Below are 25,567 nucleotides of genomic sequence, written 5' to 3' on the forward strand. Positions count from 1 at the left end.
TGGCCTCCAGGGATGTGATGGGAGTAAAAGCAATATACTCACAGCAACCTAAATATCAGGCAGGCCTGGGAGAATTGCCTTAATGGATAGATATCACCTGAGCAACTATTTCAGTTTTACTGGCTTGATATAGCTGTGAGTCTGACTCATAATAGAACTGAAATAGCTCTAAGGCTCTGGGCTATTGCTCACCAAAGAGCTGTAAACACTGACCTGCAGAGAATAGATTGTATAGTAGTTACAGTCATCTGTGTTCCAAGTAGTTACAATTCATCTGTGTACTAACAGATGACAGGCACAATTCAGCAGAGAACCAGCAGGTGACAGAAGTAGCCCAGCAGAGAGCCTGCAGATGGCAGTACTGGCCCAGTGGAAACCTAGCAGATGGCTGTAGCAATACAGCAGAGAATCACAAGATCACAGTTTAACAGAGAAAGGATTCTAGCAGGTGATAGCAACAGTGCATAGCTCAGCAGTGATGGTAATGTGGAATCAGTAGGAGAGCGCATTCCTGTGTGGAGTGAGTGGAATTTTCTTCTTTTTAAATTTTAAATTAAAAGATCTATTGATGACTTATCTTTATACCACAGTCATTTTATTCTCCTCCCCACTGTGATAAAGAAAAAAACATAAAATGTGCACTCTGTCATTAGGCGCTAGATGTACTTCATTATTTTTTTGTAGTTTCATAGGGTTTTCAATTACTCGTAGTTTGATTACCTTTTTGTGATCTTTTCATTTGTGATTTTGTAATGATTCTGTGTACTATTCTACAGTTCTACACAGATGATCTGACTCTACATTTTCATTATGGAAATGCCACTCATATTTGATCTCTATGTGTGCCCATTCTTCCAACCGATAGTGTATATTTTTATAATAGACTATGCCATAGGCTTATGGGAGGAATGTTTTATTATACTTGATTTACTGTGCCCTTTCAATAAATGCTTTTGCTTTAAACAGATTGTGTCTAGAGAAAAGCAAAAACATCATGGGGGCTTGTAAGCTATGTTTGGGGGTAGAGGTGGACTCATATAGTACCTTGAACCTAGAATGCCTAGAGAACCTTGAGTTTTAATAATATTTTTCCAAATACCTATAAAGACAATTTTTAAACATTCATTTAATTAACATTCATTAGTTCCCAATTTTCCTTTACCCTCCCTCCCTCTTTCCCTTCCCCACTCCCTAAAATGGTAAGCAATTTGATATAGGTTATATATTACAAATATGGAAAACATATTTTCATATTACTCATGTTGTAAGGGAAGAAACAGACCAAAACAAAAAAAAATAAGGTAAAAACAGCATGCTTTGATCTGCATTTGGACTCCATCAGTTCTTTCTTTGGATGTGGATTGCATTTTCCATCATGAATCCTTTGGAATTACTTTAGATCATTGCATTGCTGAGAAGAACTAAGTTACTCATAGTTGATCATCTCACAAGGTTGCTGTTATTGTGTACCATGTTCTCCTGGTTTTGTTCACTTCACTCAGCATCAGTTCATGTAAGTCTTTCCAAGTTTTTCTGAAATGCACCTGCTATCACAACAATATTCCATTACATTCATACACCATGACTTGTTCAGCCATTCCCCAATTGATGGACATCCCTTCAATTTCAAGTTCTTTGCCACCACAAAAAGAGCTGCTAAAACATTTTTGTATGTGTGAGTCCTTTTCCCATTTTCATGATCTCTTTGGGATAGAGACCTAGAAGTGGTACTGTTGGATCAAAGGGTATGCACAGTTTCATTGCCCTTTGGGTATAGGAGAACCTTGAGTTTCTAGGTGCCCACTATGTACAAGAAGGTAGTAACCCCTTTGTTACAAATGTATTTTTCATTGGATTCCCTTTCTTCTGGGAAGTCTCTGAGGAAACCTACAATTTTTCTGCTTTCATCAGTGCCAGTATTAGCTTTGCAAAATGATAAAACCAACAAAAACCAATGTAAGGATCCATCAAAATGATAAAATTTCATTTGAAAAGTTCACATTCATTCTGAGCATATGCTCAGGTGCTTTGTTTCACATCCAGTTGAGCACCAGCTGTTTCTTCTTCATTCCGTTTGTTTGCCTTTGTCTAAAAAAGGAGAACTCTCAGAAGTGATATTTTGTAGAGGGGAATTTTTAAAGGGATCAACCCCTTAGACAACATATATTGAAATCTACGTTTTTTATATAGAAAAATTTAACTTAACCTAGACATCGGGTCTATTTATACCCTATATCCTACAGTATCAAGTTAAACCAATAACTACTCCATCTATTTGTATAAAAATACATATGTTGACATGGTTATCTATGTATGTCTGAGATAAGTTAGCACAACTTTACTTTTTAGCTGAAATCAGAGTATTCATTATTGTTAAGAAATGTTTATGAAACGCCTATTTTTGTGCATAGTCCTAACAACAAAAGCTTGAATTGAGTGAAATTACTAATGATAAATAATGCATTAAAGTGACAAGTACATACAGAAGAATCTGATTCTGGTGAGTTAGTGAATTTCTATTTTTACAGGTTCACCCAGACAAAACATACTTTGTGTTAGCTGAGAAAGGATTCTATCCAAATGTTGTCATCTATGATTATCCTGCCCTGAGGCCTTACAGAATTCTCCGAGGTGGGTTCAGTGAAACTTGAAGCATAAACCCTGACCTAAATGTTAATGGTTACAGAATACAGCAGAAAATTTAATATCTTGCCCTTTTATTTCCAATGAGTTGATTCTGAGCATAGGATGTTCAGAATTCCATAGTTTCCCTTTGGAATGTATCTACAACAAAGTTTTAATCCCAGATTCTATTTCCCTGCTACCTTGTTCCTCCTCTGTTTAAGCTGCCGTGTGGGTTCAGTGAATACAACCAAAATTTATGTTTTCCGAAATAAAACACAGCACTCTTCTAGTAAAAATGAATCCTGTTATGCTTTCCAAAGTCAAAGACAGTGATTCAGATTATATGTAATTCTGGATAATACTTAATGCTTTCTTCTTTCTCTATCGAAAGTGAAAGTATTTATAAAGTATATAGCACAGTGTCTGGTGTATGGTAGGTGCTGAATAAATGCTCGCCCCATCACCCCTTCTCTAATATAAAAACCAAGAGTTATACCAATATGGTCATTAGGGAGATCCTGAATAAAAAATGATAGATGTAAAAAAATTTTTCCTGTTGATGTAGTATAAAAACATTTTTTGTGGTTCTTCCTAATTACCATTTATTCTTCCAGGAGGGACTGATGAAGCCTACGCATACGCAAGTTTTAATTTTACCGGTTCATTGCTGGCTACTGTGGGTGGCCACCCTGATTTTACAATAACAGTCTGGAATTGGAAAGAAGAACAGCCAATTCTGAGGACAAAAGCATTTTCCCAGGAAGTTTTTAAGGTCACCTTCAACCCTGAAAATGAAGAGCAACTTACCACAGCAGGATCAGGTCACATCAAGTAGGTTAAGTGATCGGTACATCTAGCTGTCAGTGGAGATCAGTAGGAATACCTTGTGAAAGGCTCTTGGAGCTGGGATCTATTTTTCCAGTTAATCTTTGGATTATTTTTAAATGTGCTATTTTTTCCTGCTAATAGGTAACATGACTTTTAAAATTACACTCTTAGAAAGACATGGAAAGAAGTCATCTAATTCAGTACTTTACCTTCAAGGAAGTCTTTACCACCTGAGATGTTTATTATCAGTCAGTCAACAAATTAGCATTTATTAAGTGCCTATATGCCATGCATGCACTGTGCTAAGCACTAGAGGTACAGAGATGAAAGTGAAACAAACAGTCCCTACCCTCAAGTAGCTCGCATTATGACAGAGTATACAACATGTGCTTATATACATATATATGTATGTATATGTACATAATACATGCTTAATGAATACAAGTCATATTGGGAGAGGGCACACTAGCAGCTAAGGGGATCAGGAAAGGTGTCATAGAGAAGGCAGTGCTTGAGCAAAGCCTTGAAGGAAATTGGGGATTATGAGAGGTGGAGGGGAGGAGGGAATGCATTCCAGGCAGGGAGGATTAGCTATCTCAAAGGCACTTGTGTGTGGGAAATAGCAATAGGCCAGCAAAGCCATATTTCAGAGTGTATAGAGAAGAGCAAAATGTAAGCCTCTGGAAAGGAACCAGGTTGTGAAGAGCTTTAAATGTCAGATAGAGGAATTTCTATTTAACTCTAGAGGCAACAGGGAGGCATAGGAATTTTTTGAGTGGGGTTGGGGGGGGGCCAACATGGTTATACCTGCTCTTTAGGAAAATACCCTTTTTAGGAAAAGTCAGTGTAGAAGACTGACTGGAAAGAGGAGAGGTTTGAGATAGGGAAGACAAGTAGGAAGCTATTGAGATAGTCCAGATGAGAGATGACCAGAGTGTGCTGGCCAGCACCTGGAGAGAAGGGGCTATGTGTGAGAGATGTGGGGACAGAAGTGACAAGATTTTGGCAAATGAGTTGATCTGTGGAGTGAGAGTGAGGAATCAAGGAGGAGGCCACACCCTTAAGAGCCTGGAAGGATGGTGGTGTCCTTGACTGTAATAGGGAAGTCCAGAGAAGAGGTGAGTTTGAGGGAGGGAAAAAGATGAGTTTTATTTTAGATGACTTCTGTTTTTGACCTGTTGCATTTGGGGTACTTATGGGACATCTAGTTAGAAACGTCCAGTAGTAGAGATGTGGATCTGCGGCTCAAGAGAAAGACTAAGGCAAGATACCATCTCTACACAGAGATGGTAATTGAACTCATGGTGGCTGATGAGGTTTCCAAGTGAGAGGGCATAGAGAGAAAGGAGGAGAGGACAGAGTTTTGGAGTGCATGCACATACACACACTTTTAGGTGTTGTGACATGGATCCAGCAAAGGAGAGGTAAGATAGGTAGGAGAACCAGGAGATAGCAATGCCATGAAAACACAAAGGACAGAAAGTATCTTGGAGGAGAGGGTGGTCAGTCAGTTAATAAACATTTATTAAGTACCTACTATGTGCCAGTCAGTGTGCTAAGCACTAGGATGCAAAAAGAGGCAAAAGATAGTCCCTGCCTTCAAAGTGCTTATGATCTAATTGGGAGTGAAAACAAACAAATACACAGAAACAAGCTATATGCAAGATAAATAGGAAATAATTAAAGAGAGAGAAGGAACTAGAATTAAGAAGCGTTGGGAAGATGAGATTTTAGTTGGCACTTGAAGTCAGGGAAGCCAGTAGGCAGAGGGAGGGAAGGGAGAGCTTTATAAACATGAAGGAAAGCCAGAGAAAATGCCTGGAGCCAAGAAGAGTGTCTTGTCTGTGGAACAGCCCAGGAGGCCAGTGTCACTGATGGAAGAATGAATGGTGAAGGAATAAGGTTTAAGACTAGAAGGGAAGGAGCAGCCTGGGTTATGAAGGGCTTTGAATGCCAAACAGAGCATTTTGTATTTGATCTTAGAGATGATGAGAAGTCATTGGAGTGTACTTGGTAGGGGATGGGTGGTGGGTGACATGGGGATTTACCCTTTAGAAAAATCATTTGGACTTCCTGATCACAGACTGCTAGCAATAATCACATAAATAGTAAGCTCTGTTGACCACCACAATGTCCTGGCTCGTGGGAAGGTGCGGTAGGAGGAGTCCTGGATTTAGTGAGATGTAGGAGAGTTACATTTCAGTTCTTCCTTGATGTTTGTTAGCTGTGTAAACACAGACAAGTCACCTTACCTCTCTAAACCTCTCAGTTTCTATCATCGTAAAATGGCAATGATGATAATAATAATATACTATCTACCTTATAGACTTGTTAGGGAAGCGCTTTGTAAAGCTAAGATACTATAGCAAGGTGAGCTCTTATTTTACTTTCACCAGTCCTTGCTACAAAGGATCCACCTCACACCTGTGCTTTATGAGAAATAAACATAAAGGGAAGCCCAGCTATATGAAAGTTCTTGTGTGTCTGCCTGGAAAGACCAAGGATGAAGTTCAACCACATGAGAAACGGTATCAAAAATTTCTGTCTTTAGAAGAAAGAAAAAGAGAGTCTTTAGGAATGGAAAACAAAGAAGCAGCAAGGAAAAAAAAGAGATGTAGACATCGAAAGAAAAGTCAAAGGACGTACTCATGATTAATGATATTCAACAAGAAGATTTCCAAAAACAAAAGGAAGAGCAAAGAAAGAAACAGAAATTAACAATTGAAGCCTGGGAAAAGCAGAAAATTGTGGAATTATCTATGAAACAAGCATCTTAATTAAGAGAAGAAGAGGAGGGGCGGAGCCAAGATGGCGGCTGGTAAGCACGGACTAGAGTGAGCTCCGTACCCAAGTCCCTCCAAAAACCTATAAAAATGGCTCTGAACCAATTCTAGAACGGCAGAACCCACAGAACAGCAGAGGGAAGCAGGGCTCCAGCCCAGGACAGCCCGGATGGTCTCTGGGTGAGCTCTATTCCACACGGAGCTGGGAGCTGGGAGCTGGCAGCTGGGAACGGAGTGGAGCAGAGCCCAGCCTGAGCGGCGTGGACGATCCAGACCGGAAGCCGGGCGGAGGGGGCCCTAGCGCCCTGAATATGTGAGCTGCGGCAGTTACGAGACTTCTCAACCCACAAACACCAAAGACTGCGGAGAAGGTTAGTGGGAAAAGCTGCGGGAGTGGAAGGAGTTCGCGGTTCGGCTTCCAGCCCTGGGGGCAGCGGAGGTGGGGCAGTTACAGCTGTTGTTACTTCCGGCTCCAGGCCCACCTGGTGGGAGGAATTAAGTGGCGGATCACAGCAGGGGTGCACAGCCTGCCGAAGATCTGAGCCCAGTCTGGACTGGGGGTCCTTGGGGAAGGAGGAGTGCGGCTCTGATAGAGCTGGCACCTCCCCCCCAAACGTAGAACATAGAACTCTGTAATCTACAAGCAGTCATACCCCACTGAAAAACTCAAGGGTCAAGTTAGTTTGTTGGGAATATGGCCAGGACGCGAAAACGCGCCCAGATTCAGTCTCAGACTTTGGATTCTTTCTTTGGTGACAAAGAAGACCAAAACATACAGCCTAAAGAAGACAACAAAGTCATAGAGCCTACAACCAAAGCCTCCAAGAAAAACATGAACTGGCCCCAGACCATAGAAGAACTCAAAAAGGATTTGGAAAAGCAAGTTAGAGAAGTAGAGGAAAAATTGGGAAGAGAAATAAGAAGGATGCGAGAAAACCATGAAAAACAAGTCAATGACTTGCTAAAGGAGACCCAAAAAAATACTGAAAAATACACTGAAGAAAACAACACCTTAAAAAATAGACTAACTCAAATGGCAAAAGAGCTCCAAAAAGCCAGTGAGGAGAAGAATTCCTTGAAAGGCAGAATTAGCCAAATGGAAAAGGAGGTCCAAAAGACCACTGAAGAAAATACTACTTTAAAAATTAGATTGGAGCAAGTGGAAGCTAGTGACTTTATGAGAAATCAGGATATTATAAAACAGAACCAGAGGAATGAAAAAATGGAAGACAATGTGAAATATCTCCTTGGAAAAACCACTGACCTGGAAAATAGATCCAGGAGAAATAATTTAAAAATTATTGGACTACCTGAAAGCCATGATCAAAAAAAGAGCCTAGATACCATCTTTCAGGAAATTATCAAGGAGAACTGCCCTGATATTCTAGAGCCACAGGGCAAAATAGAAATTGAAAGAATCCATCGATCGCCTCCGCAAATAGATCCCAAAAAGAAATCTCCTAGGAATATTGTTGCCAAATTCCAGAGCTCCCAGATCAAGGAGAAAATACTGCAAGCAGCCAGAAAGAAACAATTTGAGTATTGTGGAAACCCAATCAGAATAACCCAAGATCTGGAAGCTTCTACATTAAGAGATCGAAGGGCTTGGAATGCGATATTCCGGAGGTCAATGGAGCTAGGATTAAAACCTAGAATCACCTACCCAGCAAAACTGAGTATCATGTTCCAAGGCAAAATATGGATTTTCAATAAAATAGAGGACTTTCAAGCTTTCTCAGTGAAAAGACCAGAACTGAATAGAAAATTTGACTTTCAAACACAAGAATCAAGAGAAGCATGAAAAGGTAATCAAGAAATGGAAATTTCAAGGGACTTACTAAAGTTGAACTGTTTTGTTTACATTCCTACATGGAAAGATGATGAGTATGATTCATGAGACCTCAGTATTAGGGTAGTTGAAGGGAATATGCATATATATATATATGTTTAAGTATATATATAAGTGAATGTGAATGTATGTATGTATCTATGTGTATATGTATGTATGTGTATATATATATATATGTAAAAGAGAGAGAGCAGACACAGGGTGAGTTGAGGATGAAGAGAAGATATCTAAAAGAAATAAAATGAAATTAAGGGATGAGAGAGTAACATACTGAGAGAGGGAGATAGGGAGAGATAGAATGGGGTGGATTATCTCGTGTAAAGGTGGCAAGAGGAAGCAGTTCTATGGGAGGAGGGGAGAGGGCAGGTGAGGGGGGAATGAGTGAACCTAGCTCTCATCAGATTTGGCCTGAGGAGGGAATACCATACATACTCAGTTGGGTATCTTACCCCGCAGGAAAGAAGAGGGAGGAAGATAAAAAAAAAATAAAAGGCGGGGGGATGATGGAGTGGAGGGCAGATGGGGGTGGAGGTAATCAAAACAAACACTTTGGAAAGGGGACAGGGTCAAGGGAGAAAATTCAATAAAGCGGGATGGGTTGGGAAGGAGCAAAATGTAGTTAGCCTTTCACAACATGAGTATTGTGGAAGGGTTATACATAATAATACATGTGTGGCCTAGGTTGAATTGCTCAACTTCTTAGGGAGGGTGGGTGGGAAGGGAAGAGGGAAGGGAATTTGGAACTCAAAGTTTTAAAATCAGATGTTCAAAAACAAAAAAACTTTTTGTATGCAACTAAAAAATAAGATACGCAGGCAATGGGGCGTAGAAATTTATCTTGCCCTACAAGAAAGGAAAGGAAAAGGGGATGAGAGGGGAGGGGGGTGATAGAGGGGAGGGCTGACTGGGGAACAGGGCAACCAGAATATACGCCATCTTGGAGTGGGGGGGGAGGACAGAAATGGGGAGAAAATTTGTAATTCAAACTGTTGTGAAAATCAATGCTGAAAACCAAATATGTTAAATAAATAAATTGCATTAAAAAAAAAAAAAAAGAGGGGAGGAAGGACTCCACCAACCTCGAGCTAACCTCTTGCCCACAGAGGACTGTTGACACGGAATCTATGTGATTTCATAATGACTTCGATAGGAGTTGATATAATTCCTCCTTAGCGTTTATATTTTAAAATAAGATTTAGGGGAAATGCACAGCCCCTATATTTCCAAATTAGCATTCTAAGACATTACATTAAAAAAAAAAAAGAGAAGAAGAGGAAAAAGAGAGAAAGCAACAGAGAGAACATCAGCTTCAGTTTCACCTAAAATTACTGCTAGAAGAATATACTCAGTAGAAGAAAGAAGAGGAAGAATTGTTGAAACTTGAAAAGGAGATGAGGAAGGAAGAGAACTAAAAGGGAAGAAAGAAAAAAAATGCTTACAATTGAGATTATTAGGTTTCAAGAGAGAGATTTATGTAAACTTGAATTAAAAATTCTGGAGAGAAAAGATAGAAAAAGAAGGTTGGCAAAATTAAGAGAAAAGGTTGAAGTTAATGTTAGTCATGATCCTTTCAGGTTGTACAAACTTACCAAAGGATGGAATGAACATACAAAAGAGAGAGGTACAACAGGTGCAGGGCTTCTTCTGCATATAACACATAGGGCTATTCCCACTTGGAGACAAGGATTATAGAAGAGAATTTAACGAATAGAAATTGCCATCCAATTAATGTGAATATTGGTATATCCTTTATGCAGGAATAAAAAGTGAAAAACAAACAAACAAAGCCTGTGTTTTAAAAGCTATCGATTTGCCAACTATATAGAGGACAGATTGGCGAGGAGAGAGACTAGATAGATACAGGAAGCCTCATTAGGAGGTTATTGCTTGACCTAGGATGGTAGGAAGAGAAGGGAACATATGTGAAAGATGTTATGGAGGTAAAAGTGACAGTTCTTGTCAACTGATTGGATATTGAGGGAGTGAGTAAGGGAGAGTACAGAGTTGTGATTGTCAATTATAGAGTATATGAATTATGTTGTGAACCTGGGTGACTAGAAGAATGGTGGTGCCCTGGTTATATAAAGGGATGTTAAGAGGAGATGTGGGCTTAGGAGAAATGAGTTCTGTTTTTAGAAATTTAGGAAAATGAATTTAAGATGCTTATGGGACATCTAGGTGGATATGTCAGGCAAGCCATTGAAAATGTAGGACTAGAGGGATAGATATGTAGATTTGGGAGGGAAGGAGAAAGGGAGGGCGAGAGACAGAGAGAGAGAGAGAGAGAGAGAGAGAGAGAGAGAGAGAGAGAGAGAAAGAGAGAGGGAGGGAGAGAGAGGGAGAGAGAGAGAGAGAGAGAGAGAGAGGAGAGAGAGAGAGAGAGAGAGAGGAGAGAGAGAGAGAAGAGAGAGGAGGGAGAGAGAGAGAGAGAGAGAGAGAGAGAGAGAGAGAGTGAGAGAGAGAGAGAGAGAGAGAGAGAGAGAGAGGGGGGGGAGAGAGAGAGGGGGAGAGAATGAAAGAGAGAGAATGATGCTGCTGCCAAGGAGACTGAGATGGATCAGTCATTCAGACAGGATGTGAAAAGTTAGGGAAGAAAGAGCGTCTTGGCAGAAGAGATGGTCAACAATGTCAGGTGCTGCAGAGAGGTAAAGGATGAAGGCTGAAAAAAGCCATTGGATTTAGCAACTATATAAATTATTGGAGACCTTGGGCAGAACAGTTTATTTTGAGTGGTGGGTTGGGGAGTGAATTGAGTGAAAGGTAAGGAAATTATGTGCAAACAGCTTTTTCTAGAAGTTTGTGAAAGGGAGAAGACAGAGGCAGGATGATAACTTGAGGGCATGGTAGCAAGTAAAGGCTTTTTAAGGATGGGGGGAGATGGCCATATTTATAGTTAACACTAGGAGCCAAAAAAATTGTAAAGGAAATAAGAGCTTCTAGAGGAACAGAAAGAGTACTATAGCCTGGTTGATTTGTTTGAAGTTGAAGGGATTAAGGAAATCGAGTCACCAACTAAAAAAGGAACCAAGGATGTCAACAAGATTGAAGGCTCAGACCAAGGCTACTATTAGCCCAAGAGAGAGGAAAATGTACCCAAGAAATTTCTGTGGACAGAATGCAGGAAGGCAGGTAGGTAACAGTGAAAATTTGGAACTGGAGTCAGAAGATCTGAGCTCAGATCTCAACTCTGCCACTTACTACCTGTGTGACTTTGGGCAATCCACTTAACCTCTTTGGTCCTTAATTTCTTGATCTGGAAAATGAGTGAGTTGGACTAGATGAACGCTAAGGTCTTGTCCAATTTCCAATTTTTATCATCTAGTGGATACCAACTGAATCAAGCTTCAGGAGGCTTTGAGGAGTTCAGTTTGTACTTGAAATCAAAGGATCAGGTTGAGAGCCTAGACAGAATAGATCTTGATCCTGCATGGACTAAGGGATGGGGTCAATGGCTTAGTCTTAGAAGGCCTTTAGGATGAGTGACAAAGAAGACAGTGACAAGTGACATCGAGGAAAAAAATAGAAGTTGGAAGAGTAATTAAGCAGTAGATAATGGAAAGGGATTCCTTTGTTGTTTTTTAAAAATTAAATTAGTAACTAACCTTATTGAATAAACTGAAACTGGATACCTGTAAATCTTCTAATCTGTATAATTTGTGCTTTGAGTTTTATTGGAACTGGTATAGAAAAGGATATGTATTCCATAATTGAGTGCTTGTGCTATAATGCATTTGACAGAAAAATATGGCAGTATATCTCCAGGGAAGTGAAAGGGGTGGGGTCATAAATTCCAAATGTGTAGTTTTTGAAAAAGAAAATCACCCCTCCACCCCGACTTTTCGAATAATGTGGGATGATAGTGGAAAGTTATCCTGAGAAACAGTAGAGAGAATATGGAGAGGGGAAGCCTTTTATTTTGAGGAAATCCCAAGGGTAGAGAATGGGGGGTATTTCACAATACAAACTCCTCATAGCTGCTTTCACAAATATTAACTGTTTGTGCCCAATAGGAAAATGATTTACATGGTAGCAGCTGTTTGGTCTTTAAAAATTCACTCTGTAGCCAGAAAGCTCTCTCCCAAATTTGTCTACTCAGCAGGAGAGCAGAAACATGAAGACGAAAATAAGACTGAACAATAGAAGGGAAGACAGACAAAAGCAAAGTACTAAAGACAGCAGAAATGAAACCCATACTTGAAAACTGACTCAGCATCATAGCATTCAGGAGGAAATTCCAGCAGTAAATATGAAAGTTTTTTAAGCAATAGAATTGACTGGCAGTGGCATTAATAATCAACAGGTTACTGAACAGAGTTGTCTCAATCTTGCATTTACCTAGTAATTTTGTATGGTCTTAATTTATGTGTGATCTTAATTTTTGTTGGAGGAGAGCCTTTTAAACTTTTTTTTGGTAATCAACAAATAAGAGACAGTAGAGTGTTATATTCTCTACTTACTTGTGTGACCATGAAGATATAAATCTGCCATGTAAAATAATCTGCAAATTCCTCCCATTTCCATCTCATATTTTAATCAAGGATAACATTTGATCCATGTGTAGATCAATTCTCAATGATTTCATTGAGATTAGAAAGGAAGCATATAGCTTACTAGTTACTGGCATCTTCTCAATCACTATTTTTTAATAGAAATATTATCTATATATATACTTTTTTTCATTTTGGAGATATCTTCATCTTCCTGAGATTCCTTATAAAATGATCTCTCAGTGCTTTCAAGACTATTCTGCCCCCAATATGGACTTCCTCAGTCCATACTTGGCCTGGGGCAATCATTCATCCCAATTTCCTTAAAAGTACTATTTCTACTACTTCATATGGCACAACAGGTATTAAACTCTGAATGTCATGACTGTTACTGGTAATGAAAAGAGATAATTATAAAAACACTGAAAAAATCTATTAAATTTTTCATCTATTTGTTTTTTTTTCTGCCAGTTTCATCTATGAATGATCTGGAGATGATAGCTTAGAAGGTCGGTAATGGCAAGCAAAGTGGGACTTTTTGTTTTACTCTTTTTTCTTTTGGAGTTCTAGTTCTTCTCAGCACTAAGGCAATCAAGTGCCTTTCACTGAGACTTGCCTTTGTTTGAATCAAGAGTCTTTGATTAATCAAGAGTCTTTAAAGACCTGCTTAAGTCACAAGAAAGCTTAAGTCACATAAGTTCGAGTCACATGATTGTGACGCCTTTGTGGGTTGACCCTGACGAAATGTTATGTATACTCTGAAGTTAGCATTTTGCTTTGAGGGCTCAGTCATTGGAAGAGTGTTTGTGTGGAAACTCTGGGTAGCCATTAAGGAACCCTGCCCCAGCTTTGAAAACCCAGATGTTGGTGTTTCTCTCTCTGGTAACTATGTATGTATTGCTATGGACAGAGAGAAGCCTTGTCTGCTGATTTGCGTTATTTGCTCTGTTTATATAATTTCTGCTTGTAATTTCTGTTTGTGTTTTCTCTGAAGTTCAGGGTGCTGACTTTTTTCCCCTGAACTAAGTGAATGATATATGTATGCTTAATTAAAGTGAGATTATAAACCCCTTAAAGTTGCTTTCCTTAGAAAAGCAGACCAAAGAACTTGTGCTAGCAGCCTTCCTGTGTGCTGGTGTTATTGGCCTTACACAGCCACAATAGCTGCAAGTAACATTGTTGTTACAAGGTCTCAAGGCAAACTTGAGGTGATACTACTTGTAATTTTCCACCATCTTCCTCTGCAAGTTTTACAAATGAATAAAACTACAACATTCTATTTTGATGCTCTATCATGGCATGAAGGTGACCCTGACCCATGCCAGTGGAGTATAAATTCTGGCAGATTCTTTTAACCTGGAAAGGCTTCAAGTATGGTTGTGGTGATGCATTGAGTCTGCTGTCCCAAAATGAAGCAAGCTAAGCACAGAGAGGCTCATCATGAATGTGTTGGCCACTGGTGTTTAATCTTTTGTTTATGGAAAGCTATGAAATAAAGAATACAAAATGGCCCTTGGTCCTATATGCTGGGTTGATGGTTCCCTTTCTCTTCTATAGTCATGTGGTAGAGTAACTAAAAAGGGGAGAGGTTTTAAACCTTCTATAAATATTAATTTGAATGGGAGATTTTGGTTTTAAGGACCAGCAGATTGATATTATTGGAAGAACTGGAGGATGTTGACATTTATGATAGGAAGTTGCTGCTGGTACCTAGGTTTTCCTTGGAAAAAGAAAAGAGCTGGTGAAGCTAGTGTCGTCATGCAAAAAAAGAAACCAAAGAGAGACAACAAAGGGACACTTGGTTGCTTCATCTTGCACTATTGATAAGTATATACGAAGAGACCACTATGGAGACAGAAGTTCTGCACTAATATCTACTGCAGATGATGAAAAGGTAGAGAAATTCTACAAAGAACTTGATGGTATCTTGCAAACCAACTCAGCAGATATTTTGATATTAAGTGACTTCTGGAACAGGGAAAGATAGCAAAAGTAGAGTTTAGCTTTTAAAGATGGAAGAGGCCAAAGGCTCTTGGACTGCTTCATTTTCTTAGTAATTTATATTTTATTTTTAGTTTTTGCACTACTTTAAAAGAGTAGTGAAGAGAGAAAAAAGGCACTGGGCAGAACTTGGAGAAATATACTTCATTACAAAAAAAGAAACTAATTCTGAACAACCAGGAAGTTAGTGTGTCCAGTTTGTTGACTAAGCAGAGCTTAGGGGTTCTTAACCATTTTTGTATTATGCACCTGTTTGGAATTCTAGTGAAACCAATGGACCTCTTCTTGGAATAATGTTTTTAAATGCATAAAATAAAATACATAGGCTTGCAAAGGAATCAATTATACTGAAATACAGTTTTCAAGATTTATTTTAAAAAAGACAACGTAGTTTGCAGATCTTAGGCTAAGAATTGCTGAGTTGGAGAACAAGGTAAAAACAACATCAGATTAAGTAGATAGAATAAACATGAGAAGATACTATAAACAATTGTATACAATACAGTGCCTCAAACATAGCAAGCCCTTAACAAATGTTTTCTGAATTGTTGAATTGTAACAGTTTCAACCTGATCTATTCACCACTTATCAATAGATATCTGAAAACAGGACATGGAAAATGCAAAGGTTTTATTCAAAGTTTAACATGTTAAAGTTAGCATAGTGAACACCAGGCAATCTATGCACTTTCTTAGCTAGAAAAAACCTAATCTTGCTCATTGCACAGATGTGTCACTCAGTATAAACAGAGAAAGTACAAAAATTCATAATGATCATTTCCATTAAAGCTTTCCTATTCAGACAAAAGTTTTCTTGCTTGCCTCTCCTATCATTTTAAGTAAAGATAGAGCTAAAGGGATAAAGGGAATCGGGCAGGGAAGCAGCTATATTTGCAAACAACCACTCCATCCCCACAACCTCCCCAGTAAATAACAACAAACTAAAATAGTCACTTAGTGAGTTAGAGGAGAGTGGGCAGGTGTTGAAATAAAAAGGATCCAAACAGAAAGGGGACTCAAAATTGGGACAGTTTACAAAACATTCTTTTTATTAAGTGATTATCAACAAAGATGGACATTTCGTATATGAACTATATGGAGTATATGTAGAAAAATGTATATTGCATAAAATGTATATTGTATACAATAAAATTGTATACAATAAAATGTATATTGTATAAAAATGTATATCATATACAGTATATGAAGAAAGTATGTATGTGAAACTGAACTGTTAATACTATAGTTTGCTTTTAAAAATGTATATCAAATTTTGCACAGTAGTAACAAAACTGCCTCATTATGTTTCCTTATGAGCTTCATTTTGTTTTTTTATTTGTACTTTTAAAATACTTAATTGATGTTATTTTCCTTTTGTAGCTCTATCATTGTACGCTAACTTTTCTCCCCAAATAGAAATCCTCTCTTTTAACAAATATGTATAGTCAAGCAAAATAATTTAACACATTGACCATGTCTGAAAATGTCTCATTTTGTACCTCTAGTCCATCATCTTTCTGCCAAGAGGTGGATGCATGCTTCATCACCAGTTTCTGAAGTCATGATGGCTTACTGCATTGATCAGAGTTCTATAGTCTTTCAAGGTTGTTTTCCTTTACATTATAGTAATCAGTGTAAATTGTTTTACTTCTTTTACTGTGCCTCAGTTCATAAAATTTTCCCATGTTTTTCCAAATTTGTTATATTTGTTATTTTTTTATGGTGTAATAATATTACATTACATTCATACACCACAACTATTCCCCAATCAATGGGAGCCTAATTTATTTCCAATCTTTGCTATAATAAAAAGCATTGCTATAAATATTTTCTTGCATATAGGTCATTTCTCTCAGTCTTTTTTTTTAAATTTCAATTTTATTTTCAGATCTGCATTCTCTCCCTCCCATCTCACTCCCACCCCCATTTAGAAAGCAAGAACAACAAAGCCTAATACAAACATGTATAGTCAAGCAAAACAATTTTCTACATTGGTCATGTTAAAAAAATAGACCTCAGTATATACTTTGAGTCCATCGCCTCTTTTTCTGGAAGTGGTTAGTATGTTTCATTATGAGTCCTTTGGAGTTAATGGTTGGTCATTGTGTTGATCAGAGTTTCTAAATCATTCAAAGTTGTTTGTCTTTACAGTATTTTTGTTATTGTATAGATTGTTCTCCTGGTTCTGCTCACTTCATTTTGTGTCAGTTCATACCATTCTTCACAGGTTTCTCAGAAACCATCCCCTTCATCATTTCTTATAGTACCATCATATATTATTACATAATTTATAACAAATTATTTATTACATATTATATGATAATATAATACATTATATTGTATAATAATAATAACATAATTTATAATAAATTATGAGCATCATTTTTTCAGCCATTCCCCAGTTGTTTATTTTCCTCAGTCTTTGAAACCTGTGAGTATGCATGACTAGCAATAGTATCATTGGGTCAAAGATTATGTATAGTTTAGTGGCATTTTTGTTCAGTTCCAAATTGTTTTCCAGAATGGTCGAATTACTCCACAACTTCACCTCAGAACATCAGTGTGTCTGTCCTTTCACATCCCCTCCAATAATTCTTCTTTCCAACAGTTCATCTTCAGACTATTGCATCTATGGGTATGTAACGTGGCACGTCAGAGATGTTTTAATTTTCATTTCTCTTAACGATTTTTGGAGTGTTCCTATCCTTTGAGAATTGAGAAACTACTTTTATTCTCTTAAACTTGTTCCAATTCCCTATATAATCTTAGATGTCAAACTTTTATTAGAGAAATTTGTTGTATTTCCCCCAATTAACTGTTTCTCTTCTATTTCTAGCTGCATGGGTTTTGCTTGTACTAAAGTTTTTCACTTACATGTAATAGAAATTTTTCATTTATCTTCTATGATCACCTGAAATTCTTGTTTAGTTAAGAATTCTCATCCTAGCAATAAATACACAAAGTATCACTTTCTTCTGATTTAAAAAATTTTTAAAGACCTTTTATAATTAGATTATGTATCCATTTGGAAGGGTATCTAGGTGATTCAATGGATAGAGCCCTAGACTTGGAGTCAGGAAGGCCTGAGTTCAAATGTGACCTCAGACATTTACTAGCTTTGTGACCCTGGGCAAGTCATTTAACCCTGTTTGACTCAGTTTCAGTATCTTTGACAAGATAACCCCAAATGAGGTCACGAAGAGTTGGACATGACTAAAACAACTGAACAACAACAAACAATTGAAAGAACTGAAATTGAAAGAAACAACAAAATCCATTTGGAGATTATTATGGAATTTATGGTGAAAGATGCTAGTCTACAGCAAATTTCTACCAGAACATTTTCCTAGTTTTCTTTGCAGTTTTTGTCAGATAGGGAGTTCTTGCCCCAATTAACTGGCGTCTTGGGTTTATTGAACATTTTGCTGCTACTTTTGATTGCTTCTAGGTCTTATTTACCTACTCTGTTCAAATGATTGACTTTTCTATTATTTAATCAATACTAGATAGCATTGGTAAGTACTGCTTCTTAAGATATTTTGATATGTGGTAGTACAAGGCATTGGGATCGTTGACTTTTTATTCCTCAGGATTAATTTTATTATTATTTTATATTCTTATAACCCTTTGTTAGTTTGATTATTATGGTGCTAATTCTATAAATGAATTTAAGTAGCACCATCGATTTTATTATACTGGGACAACCCATCCATGAGCAATTAATATCTTTCCAATTATTCAAGTCTTCCTTTATTTCTGTAAAAAATGTTTAGTCAGTTACATTTAGATAAATTCTGACTATGCCTTGTTATGATGATTCCTGATATTTTAGATATTTTGTTGTCATTTTGAATGAATTTTTTTTCTATCTCCTTTTAGGCTTTCTTAGTCATATACAGAAAGACTGATATTTTTGTGGGTCTGTTTTGTATTGTGCTTTTTTGCTGGTTACTATTTCTATTGATTGCTAGTTGAATCTCTCCAGTTCTCTAGTAAACCATCAACACATTCTTCTTTGACTATGATTGTTCTCTTAGTTTCTTTATATTGACATATTACAACAACTAGCATTTCTGGAACTATATCAAATAAGATTGATGACAATGGACATCCTTGTTTTACTTCCAATCTTACTAGAAAAGCTTCTGATATTTCTCTACTACAGAAAGGTTAGCTCTTGGTTTTAGATAGATAATTGCATTCTTATATTTTGAATTTTTATTTCTGAGTTTTTATAAACATGGTTTTTGACTAGATTTTGGCTATATTTCTTTCAAAATACATTTTTATTGATTAGATAGATAGTGCTTACTCTGTGTGGTCAGAGCAACATCTGACATATAGCCCAAACTAGTTTTTCCCTTTAAAAAGGTGTTGAAACTATCCTTAAGACTTAACTGACTCAAGGGACTGAGGCTTGGGCTGTTGACATAGATTCCTGGTGGCCTAAGTACAAAAGCCAGCCCAAGGTAATGCTGGAGTTGTTCTTGCCGCTTGATAGGTCAGCATCGCTAACACAAAATCAGGGAGCTGCACTCAGCTAAATCAGTGTTATATCCTTGCTGAGTATCTTCGTGTTATAGCTAAGTAAAACTGCCTTTTGTTAACAAGTATTGCATTTCATTCAAACTTTGATGGAAATGTCAGACTGACCTGAGTTAGGCCTGGCTTACAATATATTCAGGAAAATTTAATCTATTCCTATGTTTTTTAGCCTTTAAAAAAAATGAGAGTTTTATCAAAAGCATTTTCTCTACCTGTTGCTATAATCTTATGATTTTTTTAATTATTATTTTTTGTATGTATCTTCTTCAGAAACTCAGTAAAAACCAAATAGCATTATTTGGGTGATGTTAGTCATTAAGACCATGTTTGAGGACTGGAAATACTCTCTGATTTCTTACTGACTGATTTCTTACCCCCTTTTTTGTGTTGTGCACCTCTTTGACAGTCTGAGGAAGCCCGAGGACCACTATCAGAATAATGTTTTTAAATGCATAAAGTACAATACAAATTTTCAAAATATTACAAGACAAACCAATTATGTTGAAATAGTTATCAAAATATTTTTTAAAATTCATGGATCTCCAGGTTAAGAACCTTTCATCTAGAGCAGTGGTCCTCAAACTTTTTGATCTCATGACCCCATGACATTCTTTAAAATTGTTGAGGATCTCAAAGATCTTGTGCTTTGTTGTATCTATTTATATTTACCACATTAGAAATAAAGATGGGTAAAAGTTAAGATATTTATTAATTTATTCAAATAATAATGAACTCATCACACATTAATATAGCATGTTTTATGAAAAATAGTAATTTCCAAAACAAAAAAAATTATTGGAGTAGTGGTATTGTGTTTTTTTTTTCTTTTTTGGTAAATTTCTTTACTGATGTCCATCCTAGTAGAAGACAGCTAGATTCTTATATCTGTTTTTGCATTCAATCTGCTGTGATATTCTGTTTTGGTTGAAGTACACAAAGATAATCCAGCTCCACACAGATAAGTAGTTGGAAAACGGAGGAGTATTTTAATAGGCAAATAGCATCTCAGTATTGTTATGAAAATAGTCTTGAACTCTCAGACCCTGCTTAAAGGTCTTGGGGACCCTCTGAGGTCAGCAGACCACACTTAGAACTACTGGTCTAGAAGAATCCATCTTATCTCTCACCATTTTTATAGAGCCACTAAAACCATGAATGTTTTCAGACCATATGTAAATTCAAATAATGTTATATCCACTGGATCTTCTCTTTTCAAATTGCAATTATGTCTAGCTCACAAAACTCTTCTCTTACAAAGACTGAATTTCAGATAATATCACAGAAGAGAGGCCTGATTTTGTCTAATCTATTGCTACCAGGTAGTCCTATAGCAATAGGGTTCTTTTGTTCTAGGGCAGATTAAAAAATATGTATATTTTATGTATATATATATATACATACATATATACACACATATATGTACATACACATTTGTGTATATATGCTTGTATATATGTATACACACATAGGACACACCTTTTTCATCTCAAGAGAGTGGCATCCAGCATTTCATATCTTACCTGTATGTCTCCTCTGGAACTACCTACACTCTCTCTACACTTGTGTCAAGACTTGCCTTTGAGACTGTTCAGTTTTTCTGAAATCTTCAATGCTGTTAGCCAAGATTTCATGGTGAACTTGAATATGAGAGGATATTATAGTTATTTACAGAGCCACCTATGAAATTTGTGCCAATACTCAAAATTGAGGAATTGAAGTGTACCACCAGGATGGTGGAAAGTTCATGACATAGTTAGTAGAATTACTGTCCTATCTTATAGAATTGGGTTAGAGGTAAGGCTGATCTTCTGATGGTGTGAAGATCCATCCCATGGGTGGATGCTGACTTTTCTTTTGTGAAATCTAAGTAGGTACAGAACTATATATACAAGGGGTGATCCTAACCTTACTCTTTCTTATTACTTATCCACATAGACAACTTTTAGAAGTTTGAGTCTGGGCTATTCTAGACTTCATGGTATGGAAGAGATAATTATTTCTCCTTAAATTATTTTTAATCTGGCTCTGACATATATTGGCTGTGTGACCCTGGACAAGCCACTTTTACCTCTCGGTGTCCCAGACAACTTTCTATGACTGAAGTATAGGACAGTTGCCAATATGCATGGGTGAGTTTCTTCAGCGGGAACTCCATACATGGATGAAATCACAGGTCCAGACAACAACAAAATCTTGTTGCATTGGCCAACTGTTCCAGCCTGTTACAATGTTTGGATCCTGGTGATGTCACCTGATATGTTTGTCATCCCTCCCAGCTTCATGATGAGCAAAAACTTGACAAGCACACCATTCATGTCTTCAAACAAGATATACATCTTAAAAGTGCTGTATAAATATGAGTTATTATAATAAACAATAACACATTTTTTGGAGGCAATCAGGATTCAATGACTTGCCCAGGGTCACACAGCTAGTAAGTGTCTGAGGCTCAGATCCTCCTGACTCCAGGGCTGGTGCGTCTACCTACTGTGCCACCTAGCTGCCCCATTAACACATTTAAATAGCACTTACTGGTTTAAAAAACATACTCCTTATAACAACCGTAGGAGACATGTACTATATGTATTATTACCTCCATTTTACAAATGAAGAAACTGAAGCTCAGAGACATGAACCTTCCCATTGTCACAAAGTGTCAGAGGCAGGATTTGAACTCAATGCTCATTCTATTACAATAAATAAGACTAAATACATCTTTGACAACACTCCATTCTATAGGATCATAGAATTTCAAGCTAGAAAGGACCTTGGAAATAATTTCTTATAACCTCTTTCTTTCTTGTAACCAAGAGCCACAGAGATTAAGCGTCTAGTACAAGGTCACAGAGAGTAAGTAGCTCTAGGTTAACAATGATTCAATTATCCAAATGTTCTTTGGTATAATTATCCAATTTGTTCCATATACAACTAACCAACTATGCAACTGCCTAGTGCCTCTTGTCCATAAAGCTATCATGAGGAAGACTCTGATGAAGGAGGGATGGAGGATTCCAGGGAGGACATCCTCATTGGATTGAAGGGGCATTTGGATCTTCTTTACCCGGGGAGCATTCCCACAGATACTGGCACAAAGGAACATATTTAGCTTAATTTCCTTACAATGATCACTAGTTATTTAATAGCCATTTAAGCTTCTTTTCCCTTGCAATTTTTTAGAAGGAAAAAGAAAACTTCAGAGAGAAAATATATGCTTTACAACAGTACAGGAATTGAACCAGGTTTTAGCTGGTTTCATTTCAACCTGTCAAAATAAAGCGCTATGATAAGAAAGAATGTTTAATCTGAGGAATATTTGCATTGTGTTTTTTCCTTTTCTTTTCTTCTTCTGTATTTAGGTTCTGGTTAATGGCCTTAACATTCACTGGTCTTAAACTACAAGGATATTTGGGTAGATTTGGCAAAACAGCAGTGACTGATATAGAAGGCTATATAGAACTGCCGGATGGGAAAGTAAGTACTGTTTCATTGTGAATCTAAGCAACTTTGAAAAAATAAGGAAGCCAACCAACATTAAAACTCTAAAATATTTATCTCTAGGTTTTCTTTTGATCTTTAATAGGAATACATACATTTTCATTGTTATAATCAGTGTGTACATACTATTTTATATTCTGCCTTTCACTTAACATTATGTAATATAAGCATTTTCATGTATTGACATACTTGTAGTTTTAAATAATGAGATCTTATTTATAATAGTATACGTGATAAAATATTCAATAATATTAATTTACCACTCTCCCAGTAAACACAAGTGCCTACTGTGTGGGAGACCCAGCATGGGATGAGGATAGAAGGCTGGCCTATGAGTGAGGAAAGACCTGAATTCAAATTCTGCCTCTGGTTCATATCAGCTGTGTGACTATAGGCAAGTCGCTTAAACTCTTAAGTGTCCCAATTAACTCCCTAAGACACAAATTACATTAATTATTTATCTGCCTTGGGTCTAAGGTGTTTCCTTTTGTTGTTGCTGAGTCGATTTCAATCATGTCTGACTTTTCATGACCCTTTGGACCATACTCTCCACAGGGTTTTTGTGGCAAAGATACTGGAGTGGTTTACTGAATGGGCGTTACCTCACTCTTAAGTGAGTACACGAAAAGGCCTGAGCCTAAAAGGGCCAGGGTCTCTCATTGCATCCTGGGTCATTTCCAGTCATCCTGATGAATATCTAGTCACTGGATCCACATGGCTCTGGAGGAGAAAGTGAGGCTGGTGACCTTGCACGGCCCTCCCTCACCCAAATCAAAGTCAACTGCAAGTCATGTCATCATCTCCCTGACGCCACAGTCCTCTTTGAAAAGATATCATGGTCCTCTTTGAAAACAAAGGACAAACACGACAATGAGGCAAATAGGGTCATACAGCTAATAAGTGTTTGAGGATGGATTTGAACTCAGGTCTTCCTGACTCTAGGCCCAGCGCTCTAACCACTGAGCAACATAGCTTATGCTAGTGAATTCATAGTAGTCTGAATGATATTGATGACTACTACTACTACTGCTACTGCTACTATTCCCACCACCACTACTATTACTACCACCGCCACCGCCACCACCACTACTAGTCAGCATGAACCACGACAACATGCAAAGCAGTGTGCTAGGTATGGGGGAAGATATAAAGGTAAACAAGATTTGGCTTTCAGCTTCCAGGGAGTAGGTTATATTATGTTTTTATTTTTTAAAAAATTCTGTAGTTTCCAATTTTTTGCCTCTTACAGTAGTGGGAGGAAATAATTATTTATTAAGCACCTACTATATGGCAGATGCTTTACAAATATCCCGCTTGATCCTCACAGCAATTCTGTGAGTTAGATGCTATTGTTATCTCCCTTTTACAGTTGAGTAAACTGAGGCAGCTAGACAGCAAGCGACCTGCCCAAGGCCACACAGGCTAATAAGTGTCTGAGGCTAGATTTGAACTCAGGTCTTCCTAACCCCGCGCCCAGCACTTGATCTACCAGTTCTACTTAGCTGCCTAGGAACATGTGGGCTAGGAACATTTTGTACAAATTACTTCTCTCCTTATTCCCCATCCCTCACCCCTTTTCAGTTATTTACATGGCAGTATGTAACCCAGAGCGGAACTTCTGGATCCAAGGATCTTTGTTATAGGTTTGCTACCAGGTAGCTCTCTAAGGGAAAAAAAAAAAGAAAATGTATAGTGTTGTTGAGATATAGTCTCTGGGACTCCCCTTGAGTGCTCCTTGAATCTCCCCACAAGATCTGGCCTTCGCCTGAGGCCATAAGCCTTCCATTAGGCCCAAATCTCTGTTGCCTCCTCATTGCCTCTGGCTCCTTCCCACCCTTGATCCTATCAAAATCCCATTCTCTTGGTTCCTGGAGTCAGACCTCTAGTCACCCCAGTCCCATCACGATCCTCCTTAGACTCCTCCTCAAGACCCTCCCTAAACCCCTCCGCTAGTCACCCCAGACTACTTGACCACCCCTCGATCTCACAGTCTTTTCTGTATATAAGATCCATCTTGCCTCCATGAAGGTGCTCAGATTTAATCTAGCTCAGCTCAGATTGTTCTGGCCTGCAATACAAGCATCGCAAAATGGTAAGATTTCTTAAAACTCTACCCAGTAGGGCGAATCTTTAATAAACTTTGTTTTTCTTTGGCTGAAAGAAGGCTTGGGTCAAATTCATTCGGCAGGACCTGGTGCGTTGGTATTGTGTGGTCTTGAGCACCCCATGACCCCTAAAACCTCAACATTTGGTTCCCTGACCTCATCAGTGCCACCAGAGTCTTTGACAATAAGGAATCACATCCTTTAATTTTTTTTTTGGTTGGTGTAATTGGTACCTTAAAGCTGTTTTAGTTTGCATGTCTTTTATTTTAGTAAGGCTATGCATTTTTTTTCATGTGATGGTTCCCTATTTCCTCAGTGTAAACAGTCAATTCATCTCCTTTGACCACTTAGAAATTAGAATTTTACATGATATAATTACACATTGTTTCTTTATTCTGTTGAGTGTTTTTTGTTATTTATTTGATATTTTGGTACTTATTTTGTTCCATGAAAGTTTTTTGCATGTTTACCTCTTTAAATGTATCTAGTTTGTCTTTGAAGACAGTCTCCATTTCCTGAATAGTTACAAATGTAATCCATAGATAATGCTCTCATATTTTTTCTTCTTTTTTTCTTATTTCTAAGTTTTTATGGGCTTTTTATGTTTAAATCTTTGACCCTTATAGAGTATATTTTCATTTATGGAGAAATGGTATTGATTAAAAGTAATTTTTCCTCCATACAATTATCTGCGTGTCCTAATATTTATTAAATAGTGATTACCTTATCTATTTTTGTGTTATCTCAGGGTTAGTCATAAATAAAGTCTTGTAATAGTTTGACTCTTACTAGCCTGGGGCCCAATGCTGACCAAGTGCCTGATTATATTAGTTGGTGAAGGGGGCAAGGT

General features: G+C 37.6%; 1 protein-coding gene and 1 pseudogene across 1 annotated transcript in view; both read left to right on the forward strand.

The window, feature by feature from the left end:
* The window catches only part of CFAP44 (cilia and flagella associated protein 44), a 148,936-nt gene that overhangs the window by 21,661 nt on the left and 101,708 nt on the right, over positions 1–25,567 (forward strand). The window contains exons 4-6 of the mRNA XM_036746343.1: positions 2,529–2,631; positions 3,240–3,456; positions 22,474–22,588. Coding sequence (XP_036602238.1) covers positions 2,529–2,631; positions 3,240–3,456; positions 22,474–22,588 — 435 coding nt within the window. The remainder of the gene's footprint in view (positions 1–2,528; positions 2,632–3,239; positions 3,457–22,473; positions 22,589–25,567) is intronic.
* LOC118840164 lies at positions 5,887–9,789 on the forward strand (annotated as a pseudogene).

The sequence above is a fragment of the Trichosurus vulpecula genome, chromosome 2 (assembly GCF_011100635.1).
Source record: "Trichosurus vulpecula isolate mTriVul1 chromosome 2, mTriVul1.pri, whole genome shotgun sequence".
NCBI classification, from domain to species: Eukaryota; Metazoa; Chordata; class Mammalia; order Diprotodontia; family Phalangeridae; genus Trichosurus; species Trichosurus vulpecula.